Source organism: Salvelinus namaycush, chromosome 8, assembly GCF_016432855.1.
Source record: "Salvelinus namaycush isolate Seneca chromosome 8, SaNama_1.0, whole genome shotgun sequence".
Classification (NCBI taxonomy): Eukaryota; Metazoa; Chordata; class Actinopteri; order Salmoniformes; family Salmonidae; genus Salvelinus; species Salvelinus namaycush.
The window spans coordinates 16,504,561-16,526,788 of record NC_052314.1 but is presented as its reverse complement, the minus strand read 5'-3'; the positions used below and the strand labels follow the sequence as shown (position 1 = coordinate 16,526,788).

The window sequence follows — 22,228 nt, the reverse complement described above, 5'->3', positions numbered from 1 at the left end:
TCTCTCTGTCTCAGGGGTCCTGGAGGTCGAGGTCCCTGGCCCAATCCCAACGCAAACTCAGTAAGTGATGCTCACTCACCTTCTCACTCACTCCAATGCCTCATTGATTTTAGAGGCGTTTCTTTGTTGTGAAAGTCATGAGTCTACTGATTGTTTCCCCTTTCTATTCTCTTTCTGTAGATAGCCTATTCCTCATCATCTCCGGGCAACTATGTGGTAAGTCTCAAGCCTAAACACTGGTTAGTATTGTTAGCCATAGCTGACATCTGACTGGCATGCTACTGTATACAGTGCGTTGAGAATGTTTTCACACCCCTTGACTTTTTCCACATTTTGTTGTGTTACAGCCTGAATTTAAAACCGATTTCAATTGAGATTGTGTGTCACTGGCCTACACACAATACCCCATGATGTCAATGTGGGATTATGTTTTTCATAGAAAATGAAAAGCAGAAATGTACCCCTTTGTTATGGCAATCCTAAATAAGTTCAGGAGTAAGTATGTGTTTAACAAGTCACATAATAAGCTGAATGGACTCACACTGTGTGCAATAATAATGTTTAACATGATTTTTGAAGGACTACTGTACCTAATTTCTGTACCCCACATATACAATTATCTGTAAGGTCCCTCAGTCGAGCAGTGAATTTCAAACACGGATTCAACCAAAGACCAGGACGGTTTTCCAATGCCTCGCAAAGAATGGTGCCTATTGGTAGATGGGTAAAGAAATGACATTGAATATCCCTTTGAGTATGGTGAAGTTATTAGTTATACTTTGGATGGTGTATCAATACACCCAGTCACTACAAAAATACAGGTGTCCTTCCTAACTCAGTTTCCAGAGAGGAAAGAAACCGCTCAGAGTTCAGTTGGCTGTGATAGGAGAAAAATGAGGATGGATCAACAACATTGTAGTTACTCCACAATACTAAGCTAAATGATAGGGTGAAAAGAAGGAAGCCTGTACAGAATAAAAATATTCCAAAACATGCATCCTGTTTGCAATAAGGCAGTAAAGTAAAACTGCCAAAAATGTGACAAAGAAAGTAACTTTATGTCCTGAATGCAAAGGGTAATGTTTGGAGCATATCCAACACAACACATCACTGAGTACCACTCTTCATATTGTCAAGCATGGTGGTGGCAGCATCATGTTTTGGGTATGCTTGTCATCGACAAGGACTAGGGAGTTTTTTAGGATAAAAATAAACTGAATAGAGCTTATAAATTCACCTTTCAGCAGGACAATAACCTAAAACACAAGGCCAAATATACACTGGAGTTGCTTACCAAGACAACATTGACTGTTCCTGAGTGGCCTAGTTGCAGTTTTGACTTAAATCAGCTTGAAAATCTATGGCAAGACTTGAAAATGCCTGTCTAGCAATGCTCAACAACCAACTTGACAGAGCTTAAATATTTTTTTAAAGAAGAATGTGCAATTATTTTCTAATCCAGGTGTGCAAAGTTCATAGACATACCCAGTAAGACTCACTGCTGTAATTACTGTCAAAGGTGATTCTAATATGTATTGACTCATGGGGTTTTAATACTTAAATAATCAACATATAATAGTGTTTTATTTTTCATAAATATTTGTATTTTGTGTAGATCATTGACAAAAAAATCACAATTAAATTAATTTTAATCTCACCTTGTAACCCCACAAAATTTGGAAAAAGTTGAAGGGTGTAAATATATTCTGAAGGCACTGTATGTCTAGATGTTTTGGAAATATCTTTCCTCTAAATCTCTCTCTCCTCTCATCTTTCTCCCAGGGTCCTCCAGGGGGCGGAGGCCCACCAGGAACTCCCATCATGCCTAGCCCAGGAGGTACGTAACACTTATGTCTCCATATCACTCCTCAATCTATTTAAGCTGGTTGTTTCATTCACCATTCTGCTGTCAGTCACACTTGGTGACTTTGTTTACCTAATGATTTTTATCTTAAGTAATCTTAGCTTGTTATGTGGATAGCTACATACTGGACATGTATAAATTGGCAGACTACCAAACTACGATCATCTGTTGTTCTCACCGATGCTGCATCAGTCTGATGTTCCTGTTGACAGTACTGTCAGAACACACCGCTCTGGACAAACATCCTGTGGATGTGCTGTTTTTGTTGGGATGTGGAGAGGTTTCTTTTTGTGTCCACTATTTATTATTTACATACACCTCTATTGTGATGTGTTGCCTGGGCAACATGTGCACAGCACTTCTCACATGTTTTTCCACTGCAGTCGCCAAGACCCCCCCCCCCCCCCCCTTCCCCACACACACATACACCCAGTCACGGCTGCACATACTACACCCATGACCAGAACCAGGCGACAAATCCCACACTCCTTACCTCTTTCTGTTTATTTTTCTCTTCTCCCGTTCTCTTGCCCTCTTTTTCCCTCTCTCTTTCACAATTTTGCTATTCCTTTATTTTTTTATGTTCATCTATCTCCTACTCTGACCACACTACAATGTCGGATCAAGGTCACTTGAATTCTCATATTCTATTCAGGATGGAAACACAATGAGAGCAGCATGATGTGCTGGTCCTGTTTACTTCCCACTGGCTCTGTAGTCATCAGGATTTAACCCCAAGTTCATGGGAACATGAGATTTGAAAAGTGTGAGACATTAGACATTGGGTAGATGAATTATAACCGGCATGTTTAGGTGTGAATCATTGTGATGTTTTGGTGGTTTTGTAGTGTTCAATCTCAAGGCTGTCCATTCATGTGGGAGAAGGCAATACAGTACTGTGTAGTTCTGCTCAAATATGATTATTTTGTTATTTTTATTTAACCTTTATTTAACTAGGCAAGTCAGTTAAGAACAAATTCTTATTTACAATGACGGCTATTATTACCGGCCAAACCCGGACGACGCTGGGCCAATTGTGCGCCACCCTATGTGACTCCCAATCACGGCCGGTTGTGATCTAACCAGGATGTCTGTAGTGATGCCTCGAGCACTGAGATGCAGTGCCTTAGACGGCTGCGCCACTTGGGAGCCCTAAATATACTGTAGGCTGGACTAACTGTTGTTTCCTTTTCACCAGACTCCACAAATTCCAGTGAAAACATCTACACAATGATGAATCCTATTGGCCCTGGTGGTAACAGGCCTAATGTAAGTAGGCTCTTTGTTTTTCATGGGGTTCCTGTTTTCAAATGAGAGAGGCAATGATTATGCAATTTGATATGATAATGACAAACATCATTAAGTTGTAACTCTGTTTTTTGTGTTGTTCTTTTTTCTTTTTTTTTTACAGTTCACAATGGGGCCGGGCCCTGATGGCCCAATGGGTGGAATGGGAAGCATGGAGCCACACCATATGAACGGATCGCTAGGTGAGTTTTAATAGCAGCTATCAGCTGATCAATATGTTGATATTCTTCTCATCTGTCAGCAGCACGTAAAACTGTTACCTGGAATTTATTCAATCATTCTGACAAACATGAACATTTACATTTCTGAAACTTTTATATAAATATTAGGCAGTAATTTAGAATTACTGTACAATAGTAATGTGGTCATCCGGCTTGAATTGTTGAAATCCGGTAGCTGAGTTCCTTGAGAAGTAGCGCTTTCCTAGTGTGACTGTACCCCCTTGTGGACACTAGAGGGATCGTTCCTTTCATAATTATATGGGCAGCAAGCAGGCACATTGATTCTGTAGGAAGGTGAGACATGAAGCCAATGAAGTTGGGTCTCATCTGTATTTGAAACAAATAGCTTAATTAAAGCATATGACCTGTGATCCCCGGCCAGAGGAGCAGTTGATCATAGCTTTATATTGATGAGCTTTTCTCTCATGTCAATGTCTCTCTCTTGTTGTTTTCAGGCTCTGGTGACATGGATGGGTTGCCAAAGGTGAGACTTTAAAGACTCCACACCAGATAAACTTGCATTCATTTCAATGCAGACCCATCAGCTAAAGTTTATCGAAGGCACTTCTAATACTGATGACTTGGTTTGGACCCAAAGCAGGCATTCATTAAATAATGGCACTTTATAATGAAACATCCAGTCACTAGAAATGGCAAGCCTAAATCTTGATTTCTTTCCCTCTTGGTGTAGAATTCTCCCAACAACATGGCAGTCATGAACAACCCTCCGGGAACTCCGCGGGATGATGGGGAGATGGCAGGGAACTTTTTAAACCCATTCCAAAGTGAAAGTGTGAGTACTTTACAGCACTACAGTCCTTCTCTTCACTAACCCGCAACCATCAGGAAGCGTGCTTCTGTGAGGAAATTCTCATCTCACTGCTGACTTGATTCCTTTATCCTAAACACTTTCACTTCAGGCTTTACCTTACTTTGTCGAAATTAGATTTGTTTTATAATGTCAACATAGAAAATATGTATAATTCTTACCTGGCTGTCTTATATAAACTTGTTATGCATGATAACAAACTTATACATTGACAGAATCATAATTACATTGAGTGGAGTTTCTTATTGCTTGCATCTTGAATTTTGTAGCATCATATAAACACTGTAATCTAGCATTGGCTCATCTATTTCCCCCCTTCCCTTCTTCTGTCTTTGCAGTATTCACCCAACATGACGATGAGTGTGTGATTTTATTTTTTATTTTATTTTCTTTTATTTCTTTTTTATCTCTCCCCCTTTCCCTCCCACCCCGCTGCATCTTGCGTTGCCCTCTCCTCTCCTCCCTTCTCCCTCCCCCTACTCTCCCTCCTCCTCCCCCCTGGATGGCATGCTGTGTTTCGCAGCCCCCTGGGATGTCACTGGATCGCAGGATTCTCATCAAGGCCACCCATCCCAGTGTTTGCAAAGTGGGGGTTCAGGGCAGGAAACAGTCTCAGAGCCACAGGAAGAACCAACTCAGTGATTCTTCCTGCCTGCCTGGCTTCCTCACAGGCCCAGGACAGTGAGAATGAGGGACTCTGTCTGTCTGGCTGTCTGCAGGAACTCCCTTCAGCAACAGGCCTTTCAGCATCAAGGCTGGTGGCTCCACTCTACTCAATCATTTTATTCTTATTCTATTGAAATGTTGTTTTTGCATGCAGCAGTTGAGTGAGAGGTTCAAAGCTCACCCTCATTCAATTCCTGTGTCCTTTTGTTGAAATGAAAAGCTGAACTGGTGATATATTAGGGCAAGAACAGTTTTCATGACATGTTTGTATTTTATTAATAATATTATTGTTATAATTTTCATAATTGATATTGCTATAATGTTGTAGTTTTGATTTCCTGTTAATGGCACATTGTATCTCAATAACATCAACAACAGAATGAGCACACACTCAAAAAATGCACAATGACACTTCTGTTTACATGATTTTAGGTATTGGATGTTTCTTGTTTGTTTTATTTGTCTCAACCCCCTACGCATACCTCTGTCTTCTGTTCTTCGCAGAATTTGTGGCCAATGTCTTTTACTACCAAAAAATAATGGCAGAAAAATGTAAACACTCAAGCAGGGTGTGATAGGAATACAAGGATAGCTGTTTGAAATCGCTCTTATCTAAGAATTATCCTTCCTAAAACTCCCATCCATCCATCCATCCATCCATCCATCCATCCATCCATCCATCCATCCATCCATCCATCCATCCATCCATCCATCCATCCATCCATCCATCCATCCATCCATCCATCCATCCATCCATCCATGTTATTAGCATGGGAGTTCCCCAAAACGTCTGAATGTGAAAATGGTGGCGATCATCCATCCATCCATCCATCCATCCATCCATCCATCCATCCATCCATCCATCCATCCATCCATCCATCCATCCATCCATCCATCCATCCATCCATCCATCCATCCATCCATCCATCCATCCATCCATCCATCCATCCATCCATCCATCCATGTTATTAGCATGGGAGTTCCCCAAAACGTCTGAATGTGAAAATGGTGGCGATCTCAGAAACGTCTTTATCTTTTGGTCTGTCAATCTACATGTCTGGTCACACGCACCCCTCCCAAAATGTAATGTCATAATATATGTATTTCTACAGGCTTGTTACTGTGCAAGGAGGGACTGATCGAATGTAATTTGGACAGTTGCTCCTAATTCTACTTTCAGTTCAGGTGGCTTGGAACAATAATGTTTCTGTCTTGCGACCAGTGTCCTTCCTATTCAGTAAAGAGAAAGGGTTTTTAGACCCTCTATGCTCTTCTATGGCTTTGCTCTTGCCTGTAAATACAACATATTGAGCTTGTATTGTGCTTGTTTATTTGTTGTTTTGATATACAACTTGAGAATCCTGAAAGTGGTTCCTTCTCCTGCATTGATTTCACTGTTACCCTGCATACAAACTCAAGGCTCAATGTTATTTTACTGATCTGATCCCGTGATACAGGCCCCTTGCTACTGGTTTCCATGTTGTCTTTGGTGTACAAACCTCTAGCTGCTTCCTTCCAGTTAGGGTTGACCTCACAGATCCTTATGATCCGGTGTCTGACCCCTCTCACATGCAACCATAGTTTAGCGAGGGGCAAAAGGCGTCCGCATGCTTCCCAGCTGAAACAGTTCGATTGAGTTTGTGCATATATTATGACATTTTGAAAAAAAAAAAATAGAGAAATAGTGCACCAAACATCTTAGTTAGATGTAAAATTGCACGACTAAGATCTCGTCGGCAAAAACATAAAACTTATTGACAGATTTCTTGAGTTATCTAAGATGAATTCTTACTATTTTGAGGAAGTGAATACTGGCTACAGCGTCTCAAAATGGACAAACCTTACTATTGCTGCAAAGGTATTTTTGTTATATACACTGCTCAAAAAAATAAAGGGAACACTTAAACAACACAATGTAACTCCAAGTCAATCACACTTCTGTGAAATCAAACTGGCCACTTAGGAAGCAACACTGATTGACAATAAATTTCACATGCTGTTGTGCAAATGGAATAGACAAAAGGTGGAAATTATAGGCAATTAGCAAGACACCCCCCAATAAAGGAGTGGTTCTGCAGGTGGTGACCACAGACCACTTCTCAGTTCCTATGCTTCCTGGCTGATGTTTTGGTCACTTTTGAATGCTGGCGGTGCTTTCACTCTAGTGGTAGCATGAGACGGAGTCTACAACCCACACAAGTGGCTCAGGTAGTGCAGCTCATCCAGGATGGCACATCAATGCGAGCTGTGGCAAGAAGGTTTGCTGTGTCTGTCAGCGTAGTGTCCAGAGCATGGAGGCGCTACCAGGAGACAGGCCAGTACATCAGGAGACGTGGAGGAGGCCGTAGGAGGGCAACAACCCAGCAGCAGGACCGCTACCTCCGCCTTTGTGCAAGGAGGTGCACTGCCAGAGCCCTACAAAATGACCTCCAGCAGGCCACAAATGTGCATGTGTCTGTTCAAACGGTCAGAAACAGACTCCATGAGGGTGGTATGAGGGCCCGACGTCCACAGGTGGGGGTTGTGCTTACAGCCCAACACCGTGCAGGACGTTTGGCATTTGCCAGAGAACACCAAGATTGGCATATTCGCCACTGGCGCCCTGTGCTCTTCACAGATGAAAGCAGGTTCACACTGAGCACATGAGCACATGTGACAGACGTGACAGAGTCTGGAGAACGTGGAGAACGTTCTGCTGCCTGCAACATCCTCCAGCATGACCGGTTTGGCGGTGGGTCAGTCATGGTGTGGGGTGGCATTTCTTTGTGGGGCCGCACAGCCCTCCATGTGCTTGCCAGAGGTAGCCTGACTGCCATTAGGTACCGAGATGAGATCCTCAGACCCCTTGTGAGACCATATGCTGACACATGCACATGTGTGGCCTGCTGGAGGTCATTTTGCAGGGCTCTGGCAGTGCCCCGCCTTGCACAAAGGCGGAGGTAGCGGTCCTGCTGCTGGGTTGTTGCCCTCCTACGGCCTCCTCCACGTCTCCTGATGTACTGGCCTGTCTCCTGGTAGCGCCTCCATGCTCTGGACACTACGCTGACAGACACAGCAAACCTTTTTGCCACAGCTCGCATTGATGTGCCATCCTGGATGAACTGCACTACCTGAGCCACTTGTGTGGGTTGTAGACTCCGTCTCATGCTACCACTAGAGTGAGAGCACCGCCAGCATTCAAAAGTGACCAAAACATCAGCCAGGAAGCATAGGAACTGAGAAGTGGTCTGTGGTCACCACCTGGAGAATCACTCCTTTTTTGGGGGTGTCTTGCTAATTGCCTATAATTTCCACCTTTTGTCTATTCCATTTGCACAACAGCATGTGAAATGTATTGTCAATCAGTGTTGCTTCCTAAGTGGACAGTTTGATTTCACAGAAGTGTGATTGACTTGGAGTTACATTGTGTTGTTTAAGTGTTCCCTTTATTTTTTTGAGCAGTGTAGTATGAGATCACACTCGTTCGGTTCGGCTAGCCGAGTTCCACTAGGTGCCAGCCGAACTGAAGCATGCTGATGCCTTAACACCACAGAGCTCCCATCCACCAGTTCCCTCAGTGGGTCTAGGCCTATCCATGGGCTGTTAGATCCTGTGTTTGGGGTGGCTGTAGCACCACTGGTGATGGGAGTGTGAAATGACTGGAGTGACTACACGGTGGGGCTTCACTATCCCGCTACAAATTAGGAGTGCTCTACAGAACATAGAGTACCTTTTAGTCTACCTGCTCACCTCAAATACATACTTTGAGAAATTAGACAATTCTTCCTGGTTGGACTGAATTGTGAGTCAAACTATTTCTTTTATTCTAGTTTATTTTTTTGATATTGTTTGAATTTCTATGAAGTGTATTTAAGATGATTATTTTTTTAAAGCCCATAGAATCTGCACACCTAAGGAAATACTTTGCCTAAGGCTGTTCCTCAAACTTTCATATGAAATGGTTATTAATCCAAGGGGTTCGTCTCTCTAGCGGAGACGTGTTGTGCTTTTTTGAAAAAAAGTAATTTATCAACAAGTTACATATTTTTGTTCTTATTTAAAATCATTCTGGCCTCTGTCTGTGATTGGTCTTTTGCCAGTGACCTTGCTATAGTGTTGGCAGATCCGGTATGGAGTAGCTTGGATTCGGAGCTAAACAGATTCAGAGCTAAACAGGTCCGTCTTCTGGGTAGGTTGTCTTGAGGAATGACTCGCTCCAGTGTTCCTCTAGCAGACTGACTGGCACACAGCCCTCTGTCCCGCACCCGCCCCCTACAGCCCCATCCTCACTCTTGAGCCCTCCTTTCCTTTAATTTCCTTTTTGTAAATACTGTATAATGCATTTTGATATCATTGACATGTTTTGATATGTCAGTCACTACCAATGAATACAGCTTAAAGTAAATTATAAGTGAACTGTCCATGTTTTCATAATAAAGAGACGATGTGCTTGACATTTGATTTAAGTTGGCTAAAACAAAATTGTGGTAAAAATTAAATATGTATGTACATTTACTTGAACATGTGAACATGCAGTAACTGCACCCTAAACACTATTGTTTCTGGTCAGTATACATGTAGGAAATGTGAAAACAATCTACAATTAATTTAGCTGTAAGGACAGAGAGAGGTGAAGGGGATGTCTGATGTCATTGATACAGTTTATTCTTGGAACTATAGCCTCCTCACTCTGTCCTTGACCCCTGTTGCCAATGGAAATAATCTCAAATTAGTTCTAAGAATGGTTATTGCCTACTCAAAGGCCATCGTCTCGTTAACATGCGACCACATATTACAGTTTTTAATATGAAGGATTTTTATCAATTTAAGACAAACTTTTAAAAGGAAAAAATACTAAAGGAACCTAATTTTAAATTTAAAGACTAGATAAAAGTAATACTTACGGGGGAAAACTGTGTCCTTGCTATTACTCCTGATGAAATAGCGTTGTAAAGATTGATGCTCACTGATCCTCTCTCAGTCCTCTGTGTAATACAATTGTTGGCCATCTCTGTACTTATATTGTGATATATAATAATGTAACATTAGAAAGATTTGGGGGGGGGGGGGGGGGTCGAAGGGGAAGGAAAAAAATATTATCCTGTATCGTTCATTGTCCTTTCTGACGACTTGGCAGTATTCTATATGAAGCAGTCTGTCTTGGGTTTGCTTTGTATTTCATGGTAGGATAGTTCAGATCTTGTCTTAGGGACTTAGGTGTCTTGTGTAGGTAATAAAGATGTCCTTTGTATGTTTCTTTATATTGTAAAGTTTCTTTAGACTGAAAGAATAACAGATTTGCTTATCAAAAGAAACGACTGCATCAATAATAAATGTAATTTGATTTTTCCCAATTGTTTGAGTCTTCTGTGCACCTCTTTGATCTTCAGCTAAAAAAGAGAGTATGATCTCCCAAAGTATTTTATATCCCATTATCTCAAAGCCTGTGAGACAATTTAACTTACTAAATTATAAATGTGTGGTTTGAGCATATTTGAATGCATTTGACAACCCTATAAATGCATTAATTTATTTAATGTGTTTGAACTACAGGTACAGTTGAAGTCGGAAGTTTACATACACCTTAGCCAAATACATTTAAACTCAGTTTTTTAAAATTCCTGACATTTAATCCTAGTACAAATTCCCTGTCTGAGGTTAGTTAGGATCACCACTTTATTTTAAGTATGTGACATGTCAGAATAATAGAGAGAACGATTTATTTCATCACATTCCCAGTGGGTCAGAAGTTTACATACACTCAATTAGTATTTTGTAGCATTGCCTTTAAATTGTTTAACTTGAGTCAAACGTTTCGGGTAGCCTTCCACGAGCTTCCCACAATAAGTTGGGTGAATTGTGGCCCATTCCTCCTGACAGAGCTGGTGTAACTGAGTCAGGTTTGTAGGCCTCCTTGCTCGCACACGCTTTTTCAGCTCTGCCCACAAATGTTCTATAGGATTGAGGTCAGGGCTTTGTGATGGTCACTCCAATACCTTGACTTTGTTGTCCTTAAGCCATTTTGCCACAACTTTGGAAGTATGCTTGGGGTCATTGTCCATTTGGAAGACCCATTTGCGACCAAGCTTTAACTTCCTGACTGATGTCTTGAGATGTTGCTTCAATATATCCACAATTTTCCTTTCTCATGATGCCATCTATTTTGTGAAGTGCACCAGTTCCTCCTGCAGCAAAGCACCCCCACAACATGATGCTGCCACCCCCGTGCTTCACGGTTGGGATGGTGTTCTTCGGCTTGCAAGCCTCCCCCTTTTTCCTCCGAACATAACGATGGTCATTATGGCCAAACAGTTCTATTTTTGTTTCATCAGACCAGAGGACACCAAAAAGTACGATCTTTGTCCCCATGTGCAGTTGCAAACCGTAGTCTGGCTTTTTTTATGGCGGTTTCAGGTTATGTCGATATAGGACTTGTTTTACTGTGGATATAGAAACTTTTGTACCGGTTTCCTCCAGCATCTTCAAAAGGTCCTTTGCTGTTGTTCTGGGATTGATTTGCACTTTTCGCACCAAACTCCATTCATCTCTAGGAGACAGAACGCGTCTCCTTCTTGAGCATTATGACGGCTGCGTGGTCCCATGGTGTTTATACTTGCGTACTATTGTTTGTACAGATGAACGTGGTACCTTCAGGTGTTTGGAAATTGCTCCCAAGGATGAACCAGACTTGTGGAGGTCTACAAAAAAATGTCTGAGGTCTTGGCTGATTTCTTTTGATTTTCCCATGATGTCAAGCAAAGAGGCACTGAGTTTGAAGGTAGGCGTTCAAATACATCCACAGGTACAACTCCAATTGACTCAAATTATGTCAATTAGCCTATCAGAAGCTTCTAAAGCCATGACATCATTTTCTGGAATATTCCAAGCTGTTTAAAGGCACAGTCAGTGTATGTAAACTTCTGACCAACTGGAATTGTAATACAGGGAATTATAAGTGAAATAATCTGTCTGTAAACAATTGTTGGAAAAATTACTTGTGTCATGCACAAAGTAGATGTCCTAACCGACTTGCCAAAACTATAGTTTGTTAACCAGAAATTTGTGGAGTGGTTGAAAGACGAGTTTTAATGACTCCAACCTAAGTGTATGTAAACTTCCGACTTCAACTGCATGTTTGAACCAATGATTTATATATACACTAGATGACTATAGGGGGCGCTGTGTTGAAGTCACTGTGCTTCCGTCTTTATCACTCCACCACGTTGTAAAAATATTTTGGAAGCCATAGAAATATGTCTATTAATGTCGACATTCGTTTTTGCCACGATTATTCTTTTAAATTATGTGAGTTTAACATAAACATGTAATAATATATATATAAAATGATTTTTTTAAGTATCATTTTTAGAGATGACTAATGTAATGCCCGCACTATAACAACAAAAATTCTTAAATACATGTATTTTAGTCCTTGAAACATTTCATTGAAATACTGCAGAATTCCATTCATTCCTCTGGAGGACTGCTCCTACTGGGGAGTGCCAATATGGCATACTGGCTGCTTCAAACACTCTCAAGGGCCAATACATATATTTAGCAATCCAGTGTGTGTATACATTATTGGTTTGAACAGTCAGGTCATTTGTTTGACTGTCATTGGGATCTACCAATCGTGTGATTGAAATAAATATTATAAGCCAATAGAAATACAGGAAATATGTCAGGCCAAGGTGAACAGGAAGAGCCTGCTGAATTGACTGAAGGATCAAGCGAAGCTATCATCACAAACTCTTCTTCAATCAAGCGTTCAGTCTATTAACCAAGCATATAATATTTTAAGGTAACGTGCAATTTAATTGATTCCTTGTTGTCATTTTGTTCTTCATGTTCATTTGAACGAAACTACAGTAAGTCAATGTGTATAAGATAAAGAAACCGGCTAGCTAAATACTGTAACTAAAGTAGTCTCTCAACAAGAAACTTCTCGAAAGTTCTCGAAACACCCACTGAAATCCTGTACATTCTTATCACCAAAATTATAAAAAAAATAATGTGAACAGTTAGCTAAGTAAGATGGCTAGCTAGCTGTAGTAGTTACCAATTGTTAATGCACAGTGCTAGTTAGCTACATTGCTTGCTAGCTAACGCACTAATTAGCTAGCTAGCTAGCTGTCTGTTTTCTGTCGTTTCTCGCAATCAAATCATGCTTTATTTATACATTGCATTTCAGACATGGAATGCAACGCGATGTGCTTTACAGAAAAACTATTATTTAAAAAATTGAAAATAAAAGCTGAAATATTTACTACACAGACATGAGAGAAAACACGAACTGAATAACTAAAAAGCACCCTTATGAAAAGCAAAGCTAAAAATATGTTTTAAGATCTCTTAAATATGTCCACAGTTTTGGCCCCCCTCATGTTCTCTGGCAGGCTGTTCAAGAGGCTGAGGGCATAGTAACTAAAGGCTGCCTCTCCATGCCTCTTGGTCCTAGGCTTTGTGATAGTTAAAAGGCCAGTGCCAGAGGACCTGATTGACCTACTGGGTACATAACTTAAAATCATGTCTAACATGTATTTGGGTGCACAGTTGTGGATTGATTTAAAACCAATAGAATAATCTTTAAAGTATTTCTAAAGCTCACAGGCAGCCAGTGCAGAGACCTTAAAACCGGTGTAATGTGTGCTCTCCGTCTGGTCTTGGTCAGTACCCGTGTTGCAGCATTCTGTATGTTTTGCGGTTGACCAATGGCTTTCTTGGGCAGACGAGAGCATTACAGTAGTCAAGCCTGCTTGTAATAAAGGATTTTAGCTCCACAGATAAATTATTTGTGATTTAAATAATCGGATGGCTCACTTCCTCCAGCTAAATCAAGACAAACCCGAGGCACTTATTGTTGGCGCCAAAGCAGAGAGAGAATCTAGCCACACATTTTAATTCATGGGCAATAAAGATTAAACACCAGGAAAAAAACCTTGGTGTTATTTTAGATCCTGGACTCAATTTCAAGTTATCATCTGCGTAGCATTGAAAATCAATGCTGTGCTTTCTGATAACGCTGCCAAGGGGTAACATATTTAACTGAACAGTACCGGACCCAAAATCGAACTTTGTGGAAAGCCACGTGATATGTATTTTCTTTGAGTTATGTTCACCAAGGGTGACGACACTCTCGACCGGTTAAATAGGACCTAAACCAATTTAGAACTGGACCGGAGAGACCAACCCACCTCTCCAGTCTGTCCAGAAGGACATCATGGTCAGTGTCGAATGCACCACTTAAATCCAAGAATCCAAGAACAGGGAGCTGTTTGGCGTCTGTGTTGGCTCTAAGATCATTTACCACTTTAACTAAGGCTGTGCTGTGGTGGGCACAAAAACCAGATTGGAATTTTTCTAAAATACAGTTGGCAGTTAATTCGTTTAGCTGTTTAAACACCAATTTCTCCAGATTTTTGCTTAAGAATGGAAGGTTGGAGATTGGCTGAAGAATCTAGATTACTTTTCTTCAGAAGGGGTTTCACCATAGCAGTTTTTAGTGCAGTGGGAGTGAGCGCCATGAACGCCATGGGTCTTCACTGTCATGGTATCTAGCTAACGTTACCAGACCCAGAATCATGGATGAATCTGGCCAAACCACAGCAACCCATTATTTCCAAACAAGCTGCACGGTATGATGCCAGAGAGAGAGTGTGTGTGTATGTGTGTGTGTGTGTGTGTGTGTGTGTGTATAGCCAATAACACCCCTTAATTAGCAGCACAATTTATCCTGCTAACCAAATTACCCCTGTTTATTCTCATCTGTATTTCTAAATCGCATTGAAGGCATATCAACAGATGACTGACAAAGAGGAGGTGAAGGGTGCCGGGGATAACCCAGAGATGGTTCTCTCAGGGAAGAAGTCAGGGAAAGCCTCGCTGCTGGACAGTGGGGAAGACTTTGAGATGCTGGATGATGACATTTATGACAACCCTCCTCCTTTGGAAGATGCTGGGGGTGGGAAGAAGACTAAAACAAAGGTGCCTGCAGCGGACCAAGACACTGGCACTTCAGCTCCACTAGACGAATGGATGGATATACTAGGTAACAAAATTACTTTTTTCTATTTTTAGGTCAAAGAGAAAGGAACATCACTGGGTGACCGTCATCACCATTTGACATATATTCTCACGTATCTATTTGCAGGTAATGGCCAGCTAAAGAAGAAAGTCCTGCAGGCAGGGAATGGGCCAGACAGCAGGCCCACAAAAGGCCAGAATGTCGTGATTCACCTGAAGACTTCACTGGCTGATGGGACTCTTATAGAAGAGCAACCTGAGCTCTCTTTCACTCTGGGAGATGGTGATGTCATCCAGGTACATTCTACTCAGTATTTTAAGTGAAGGCAAATCCGATCTGATTGCATACAAGGTAGTGATGTTAGTAGATCTCAGAAGTGTAAATGGATGAAATGTGTATTTCAAGTTCAGTGTTGAGTTTATATTCACCAGCAATGCATCCAAACCAAGATGGTGAGAAGTGTAGTGATCAGGCTTTAAGTCTGTTGTGCTCTTGCAGGCTCTGGATCTCACAGTGCAGCTCATGGAAATGAGGGAGAAGGCCCTTGTCCAAGCCAATGCTAAATATGCATATGGTTCCTTGGGGAGGTATGGAGGATTTCTTAATCTTGCTGGTTCTTTGTGGTTTCACTGGCATGTCTTGTTACCCAAACAAGCTACCTATTCTGAGATTGTAATTTCCTATAAAGATAACTCTGAAATTCTCCCTATGCTTCATGAAGTTGGAGTAGATATCATGAACTTGTGCCTCATATGGTTCTTTGTAGCTGCACCTTTTAATGGGAGCAAAGCTAAACACCTCAGCCCTCTCCCATTCTCAGAAAGAGCAGTGAGTGAAATGGTGCATACCATCCTGCATGCTTGCTTCTGAAGCTCAGCAGGTTTGGTCCTGAATGGGAGACCAGATGCTGCTGGAAGTGGTGTTGGAGGGCCAGTAGGAGGCACCCTTTCCTCTGGTCTAAAAAAAAATATCCCAATGCCCCAGTGCAGTGATTGGGAACATTGCCCTGCGTAGGGTGCCGTTTTTCAGGTGGGACGTTACACGGGTGTCCTGAATCTCTGTGGTCACTAAAGATCCCATGGCACTTATCGTAAGAGTAGTGGTGTTAACCCTGGTGTCCTGGCTAAATTCCCAATCTGGTCCTCATACCATCACGGTCCCCATAACCATCCGCAGCTTCCAATTGGCTCATTCATCCCCCCTCCTCTCCCCTGTAACTATTCCCCAGGTCGTTGCTGTAAATGATAATGTGTTCTCAGTCAACTTACCTGGTAAAATACATTTTAAAATATCTTAGCTCAGTGCTTATAGAACACGTCCTGACTTTGCTCTCTGATTGTGTGCTCCGTGCCCTGGCCTTCACCGCTGGCAGTCTTGTCCCTGAGGTGCCTCCCAATGCGGAGTTGGCCCTGGAGGTCCAGCTGCTTGATGCCACTGAGGCCCCCGACCTTGAGCTCCTGTCCCCCCAGGAGAGGATCGCCCTGGCTGGGCAGAAGAGGGAGAGGGGAAATGTCTACTACCAGAGAGCGGACTATGCCTTCGCTGTTAACTCTTATGGCATCGCCCTGCAGATCACGGAGTCCAGCTCTAAAGGTGACAGATGTGTTTTTTGCAAAAGCACTGTTTTTAGATGGGGCTGGGCTCCCTATAGCTTACTGTTGCTGTGTGTGTCTGTTTCAGTGGACATTAGCCCGGAGGAAGAGGAGGAGCTGATGGACGTGAAGGTGAAGTGTCTAAACAACATGGCAGCTGCCCAGCTCAAGTTGGATCACTATGAAGCAGCACTACGGTCCTGCGTTTCAGTACTGGCCCACCAGCCAGACAACATAAAAGCCCTATTCCGCAAAGGCAAGGTAGGTCTCACACAACTGACTAGTTGTGTATGTATAATTGTGAATATGAATGTCCATCTCTGAAAGTATCACCATGGACTACATCTGTGTCTCTAGGTATTGGCCTTGCAAGGGGAATATGCTGAAGCTATAAAGATTTTGAAGAGGGCCCTGAAGTTGGAACCAAGTAACAAGGTATTGCACTCCACATTCACAAAAACATTATTTAGAAAGATGTAGAATGTAAACATATTCTCAGGACCACATGTTGTTGCAGTTTTCACTTACATCCACCAGGTGGTACCACATTCTCTAATATTGATGACCAGGGAAACCAGGTGGACTGCATACTCATTTTGGTGGATCTGAGTTTGTTGTTGTCGCTGTAAAGAGGTTGGTTCCTCTGTTCCCAGGTGATATCCAAGGCATTGCTTAGACATGAGGCTCAGTGAACGGGGCAATCTGACAGAGCGCACTACAGAGTGGGCTTCTTGGACCAGCTGCATGTTAATACTTACCACTCATGTCCAACCCTCCCCACTCTTGCCGACTGTCTTTTTTTTCAGTCCTGCACACCAACCTGTGAAATCGTGCTTTCGCTGAATGTCTTTTATAAATGTCCCATACAGTGTGTTTTGTTTCTCGGGCTCTAATGTAGTGCACAAGTGTGTTTTGTGGGTGGTTAAGGATTTTCAGTGGTTCATGGGGCTCCCGAGTGGCACAGCGGTCTAAAGCACTGCATCTCAGCGCTTGAGGTGTCACTACAGACACCCTGGTTCAAATCCAGGCTGTATCACACCGGCTGTGTTTGGGAGTCCCATAGGGCGGCGCTCAATTGGCCCAGCGTTGTTCGGGTTTGGCTGATGTAGGCCATCATTGTAAATAAGAATTTGTTCTTAACTGACTTGCCTGGTTAAACACATTTTTATTATTATTTTTTTTATCTTCCATTAGCACTAGGCATGCTCTTGCCATCTGAACTGGGATGCCGAGTGCACCACTGACGAGTTGGTTGTATACTCTCTAAAGTGTAGCTACCCGGGCATGTTTGTGGTGGTGTTTTTGCTGAAGTGTTTAAGATTAGGAGTAATAAACCATTACAGATGTAATTTCAAGGGTCTAGATTAAAAGCTTGCAGTTTTAGATGAAAAAATGTTGGTCCACTCCCTACTTATTTTTTATGGATGTTATTGTTTTCTTGTCCGAATACATTCATTTAAGCAAACGCAATTAGCTTTTATCTTCTCATAACTTTTTTTGTGAAATGGGGAAAGATGACAAGAACGGCAGCAGTTATGTCATTTCTGTCTTCAAACGTTACTGGTGTGTACAGTCGTGGCCAAAAGTTTGGAGAATGACACAAATATTAATTTTGACAGTCTGCTGCCTCAGTTTGTATGATGGCAATTTGCATACACTCCAGAATGTTATGAAGAGTGATCAGATTAATGACAAAGTCCCTCTTTGCCATGCAAATTAATTGAATCCCCAAAAAACATTTCCACAGCATTTCAGCCCTGCCACAAAAGGACCAGCTGACATGTCAGTGATTCTCTAGTTAACACAGGTGTGAGTGTTGACGAGGACAAGGCTGGAGATCACTCTGTCATGCTGATTGAGTTCGAATAACAGACTGGAAGCTTCAAAAGTAGGGTGGTGATTGGAATCATTGTTCTTCCTCTGTCAACCATGGTTTCCTGCAAGGAAACACGTGCCTTCATCATTGCTTTGCACAGAAAGGGCTTCACAGGCAAGGATATTGCTGCCAGTAAGGTTGCACCTAAATCAACCATTTATTGGATCATCAAGAACTTCAAGGAGAGTGGTTCAATTGTTGTGAAGAAGGCTTCAGGGCGCTCAAGAAAGTCCAAGAAGCGTGCCCAAGAAGGACCATCTCCTAAAGTTGATTCAGCTGCAGGATCGGGGCACCACCAGTACAGAGCTTGCTCAGGAATGGCAGCAGGCAGGTGTGAGTGCATCTGCACGCACAGTGAGGTGAAGACTTTTGGAGGATGGCCTGGTGTCAAGAAGGGTAGCAAAGAAGCCACTTCTCTCCAGGAAAAACATCAGGGACAGACTGATATTCTGCAAAAGGTACAGGGATTGGACTGCTGAGGACTGGGGTAAAGTAATTTTCTCTGAATCCCCTTTCCAATTGTTTGGGGCATCTGGAAAAAAGCTTGTCCGGAGAAGACAAGGTGAGCGCTACCATCAGTCCTGTGTCATGCCAACAGTAAAGCATCCTGAGACCATTCATGTGTGGGGTTGCTTCTCAGCCAAGGGAATGGGCTCGCTCACAATTTAGCCTAAGAACACAGCCATGAATAAAGAATGGTACCAACACATCCTCCCAGAGCAACTTCTCCCAACCATCCAGGAACAGTTTGGTGACAAACAATGCCTTTTTCCAGCATGATGGAGCACCTTGCCATAAGGCAAAAGTGATAACTAAGTGGCTCGGGGAACAAAACATTGATATTTTGGGTCCATGGCCAGGAAATTCCCCAGACCTTAATCCCATTGAGAACTTGTGGTCAATCAAGAGGCAGGTGGACAAACAAAAACCCACAAATTCTGACAAACTCCAAGCATTGATTATGCAAGAATGGGCTGCCATCAGTCAGGATGTGGCCCAAAAGCTAATTGACAGCATGCCAGGGTGGATTGCAGAGGTCTTGAAAAAGAAGGGTCAACACTGCATATATTGACTCTTTGCATCAACTTCATGTAATTGTCAATAAAAGCCTTCGACACTTATGAAATGCTTGTAATTATACTTCAGTATTCCATAGTAACATCTGACAAAAATATCTAAAGACACTGAAGCAGCAAACTTTGTGAAAATTAATATTTGTCATTCTCAACTTTTGGCCACGACTGTACATGATCAGAAGTATTGCAACATGGGAAAGCCAAGGGGGTCCTGTAGAAACGTAATACTGTCAAGCACCCATTTAGTCTCCTCTCCCACTGCTGCTAAGAGCAGAGACTTACCCAAAGTCTCTACTTTCCTCGGTCCACAACACAGTGCCAGTAAGTGGTTCCTCAGAGGCTGTATAAGACATTCTGACCAATGCTGTGAAAATGTCCTAAATTGCCAACTTACCAACCCTTCAGAGGAATGAGTCAGACTTGATATAAAGTTATGTTTTTTTTTTATTAGCAAGTATATGAAATTCACAGCATCAAGGGCCAATAATCAAGCCATCTGCAGTTACCAGAACACCTGACGATTATGGTGCACAAGCCATTGGGAAAGTGTTATGAGTGAATGTGTATGATATACACATATGAGTGGGGGTAGAGTAGTACGCCTGCAGATTATTCTCACACTTTGTCTCCTGGGGTAGACCATCCACGCAGAACTCTCCAAGCTGGTGAAGAAGCACTCGGAGCAGAAAGGCGCAGAGCAGGCCATGTACAAGAAGATGCTAGGCAACCCAGCCAGCGGCAGCAGCGGCATGCAGAAACACCAGGCCAAGTCGTCATGGGTGAGACCGTCCTCTCAAGAAGCTTCACCTGCTCATGTCAACAAACTGATGCTGGCATTAACACCCTATTTGATTTAAAATCAGCTGGGGATCAGAAATTTATTAATTCCAGGTGTCAACAGAAAGCCTTACATTTCTTGTATATTGTCCACAGGTTGTCAGCTGGAAATGGCTCTTCGGTGCCACTGCAGTTGCCATTGGAGGTGTCGCCTTGTCAGTTGTCATAGCTGCCAGAAATTAGATGAGACCAATACTATTCTGGTGATTGCCTGCTCCGTGCAAAATGGGACCCACATAAAGCAACTGGACATCTGGCAGTGCCTTTTGGAACTAAAAAAACTAACAAAAAAAGGGGGAGAAATGGGTTTTGTGTCACCTCTTTAGTGTGGCTGTCCATAGGTTTCTCACACTATTCTGTCACTCCTTGGGAGAAGGATAATTTTATGTGACAAATACTATACAATCAATATTTGTATATGAAATGTTCTAAATACTTTTCAAATGTATGTACGTCCATTTGACAGACACTAATTGTTAATTGCTGCCAACGTCTTGCGCTCCTCTAGTAGTGATTCTAAATATGAATTGATTGATTGAGCACTCTGAAATTATAATTCTAGGAATGATCTGTCAATTATTTAAAATTAGCTAATGTGATGTGGTCTTTATTTTTTTATGTTGTTTTTTTTAGCATAAGATTGTACAATTGTGTAAAAAAAAATTGTTAGAAAGGTATTCTGCTCTTGTTTGTTTATTGGGTTGGTGCCAATGTTGGGGGGGTATGGGATTAATCTAGATGGTGTATTAACTGGCCCTGTGATCCACACTCAGACAGTCTTGGTCAATGAAAACTGTCACATTCCTTTTAAAACCCATGCTTTTAATATATAATTAGTTATTTATAAAGTAAAGGGAGTGTACGTCACTTTTGATGATTCTGAAACCAAACTTTGAAGGGTGTACATTCTAATACCAATTTTAGGTTTGGTCACTTTGCTTGTTTTTGTTTTTGACAACCGTTAAATGTGAATAGTGTTTCTATTTTGAGGCTTATTTTTCTATCATTTTGTTGTCACATGAGAAATCTATTGTTTTTTTTCCTACAATAGACCATATGTAAAAAGACAGAGTTAAATGTTGCAGATATTTGTTGCTTTTGCGTTTCTCACATTCTCTCACTTGTTGCTTTTGTATTTATTTCAATAAAAGTTTGTCAGCTTTGTTACTATGAGCCAAATAACCTTTAGTATTGCAACGACCCTAGGTTTATAAGCACGGATATCAATGCTGTTTCATTACAGTATTATCAGCCTTCTGGAATCTAATCTTGAAGTTGTCTTGTCACCCATACAACTGTCAAGCTATCTTTGACAGGTTGGGAGTGATTCTTCACCTCTGTTATTACAGGGCATAGTCTCCATGCCAACACAATTGTGTCAAATTGAATGCTTGCCACTGTTACTGTCTTAGTAAATGGATTGACAGCACAACAGAAGGTAGAGACCACTGTATTATGATGCTTTTTTGTGTCCTTGATTTTGTTTATATTGTATTGTTTGACCCTCCGCTCCTTTCAACATAAACTGTATCTGTCTGAAGACCGATAGTCATTTACTTAGTGTTTCCTCTCATGTTCCATTTCTTTGGTACCAATGTGTTAGACTGGACATTCCCAACTCATGGATTCAGTGAGACATTGACGTCTCGTTGACGTAGTCCAGTGACCTAATGTTTCCTTTTTCCTTCCTACGCACATCTCTGATATGCTTTCCATTGGTAACCAGTGGTCAGACATGTGTCATGTTTTAATGATTCATATTTTCACCTCAGTGCTTCATTATATTGAAGTAAAGAAATAGTTTATGATAAATCCTCCCGATAAATTTGACGAACTTATTTGTCGAGCATAAATGTTATGTTTATATAATATATTATTTAGTATGTTTCAATGTATTATTAACTTATGACTTCATCACGTCGTGTACGTAACATGCATATTCATTAGAAAGCTGTG

The 22,228-nt window shown here is 41.8% G+C and overlaps 2 protein-coding genes across 3 annotated transcripts in view; both read left to right on the top strand.

Annotated features, from left to right (window-relative positions):
• Positions 1-6,761, top strand: part of LOC120052445 (single-stranded DNA-binding protein 3-like) — a 143,007-nt gene extending 136,246 nt beyond the window's left edge. Inside the window, exons 11-18 of one of the 2 annotated variants that reach the window (XM_038999353.1) lie at positions 15-60; positions 181-216; positions 1,783-1,837; positions 3,063-3,133; positions 3,276-3,354; positions 3,849-3,877; positions 4,085-4,186; positions 4,746-6,761. In XM_038999353.1, the coding sequence (XP_038855281.1) occupies positions 15-60; positions 181-216; positions 1,783-1,837; positions 3,063-3,133; positions 3,276-3,354; positions 3,849-3,877; positions 4,085-4,186; positions 4,746-4,907 (580 nt within the window). In that variant the 3' untranslated portion in view covers positions 4,908-6,761. Of the gene's footprint in view, positions 1-14; positions 61-180; positions 217-1,782; positions 1,838-3,062; positions 3,134-3,275; positions 3,355-3,848; positions 3,878-4,084; positions 4,187-4,560 lie in introns of both variants that reach the window. The other variant, XM_038999354.1, reaches the window with a different exon arrangement.
• Positions 6,762-12,539: 5,778 nt separating this feature from the next.
• On the top strand, positions 12,540-21,445 carry LOC120052443 (peptidyl-prolyl cis-trans isomerase FKBP8-like). The gene is made up of 9 exons (XM_038999352.1): positions 12,540-12,668; positions 14,657-14,915; positions 15,018-15,187; positions 15,390-15,478; positions 16,264-16,484; positions 16,572-16,744; positions 16,841-16,918; positions 20,074-20,214; positions 20,369-21,445. The coding sequence occupies exons 2-9, from the start codon at positions 14,669-14,671 to the stop codon at positions 20,453-20,455; spliced, it is 1,206 nt and encodes a 401-aa protein (XP_038855280.1). The 5' UTR covers positions 12,540-12,668; positions 14,657-14,668; the 3' UTR covers positions 20,456-21,445.
• Positions 21,446-22,228: the final 783 nt, after the last annotated feature.

What these genes read in the sequence shown, in the direction of transcription:
- LOC120052443 (XM_038999352.1), top strand. Translation starts at nt 14,669, where the DNA reads ATGACTGACAAAGAGGAGGTGAAGGGTGCCGGGGATAACCCAGAGATG. An exon ending in GAGATGGTGATGTCATCCAG is followed by an intron (nt 15,188 to 15,389) that starts GTACATTCTACT and finishes GTGCTCTTGCAG; the next exon opens with GCTCTGGATCTCACAGTGCA. An exon ending in GCATATGGTTCCTTGGGGAG is followed by an intron (nt 15,479 to 16,263) that starts GTATGGAGGATT and finishes CACCGCTGGCAG; the next exon opens with TCTTGTCCCTGAGGTGCCTC.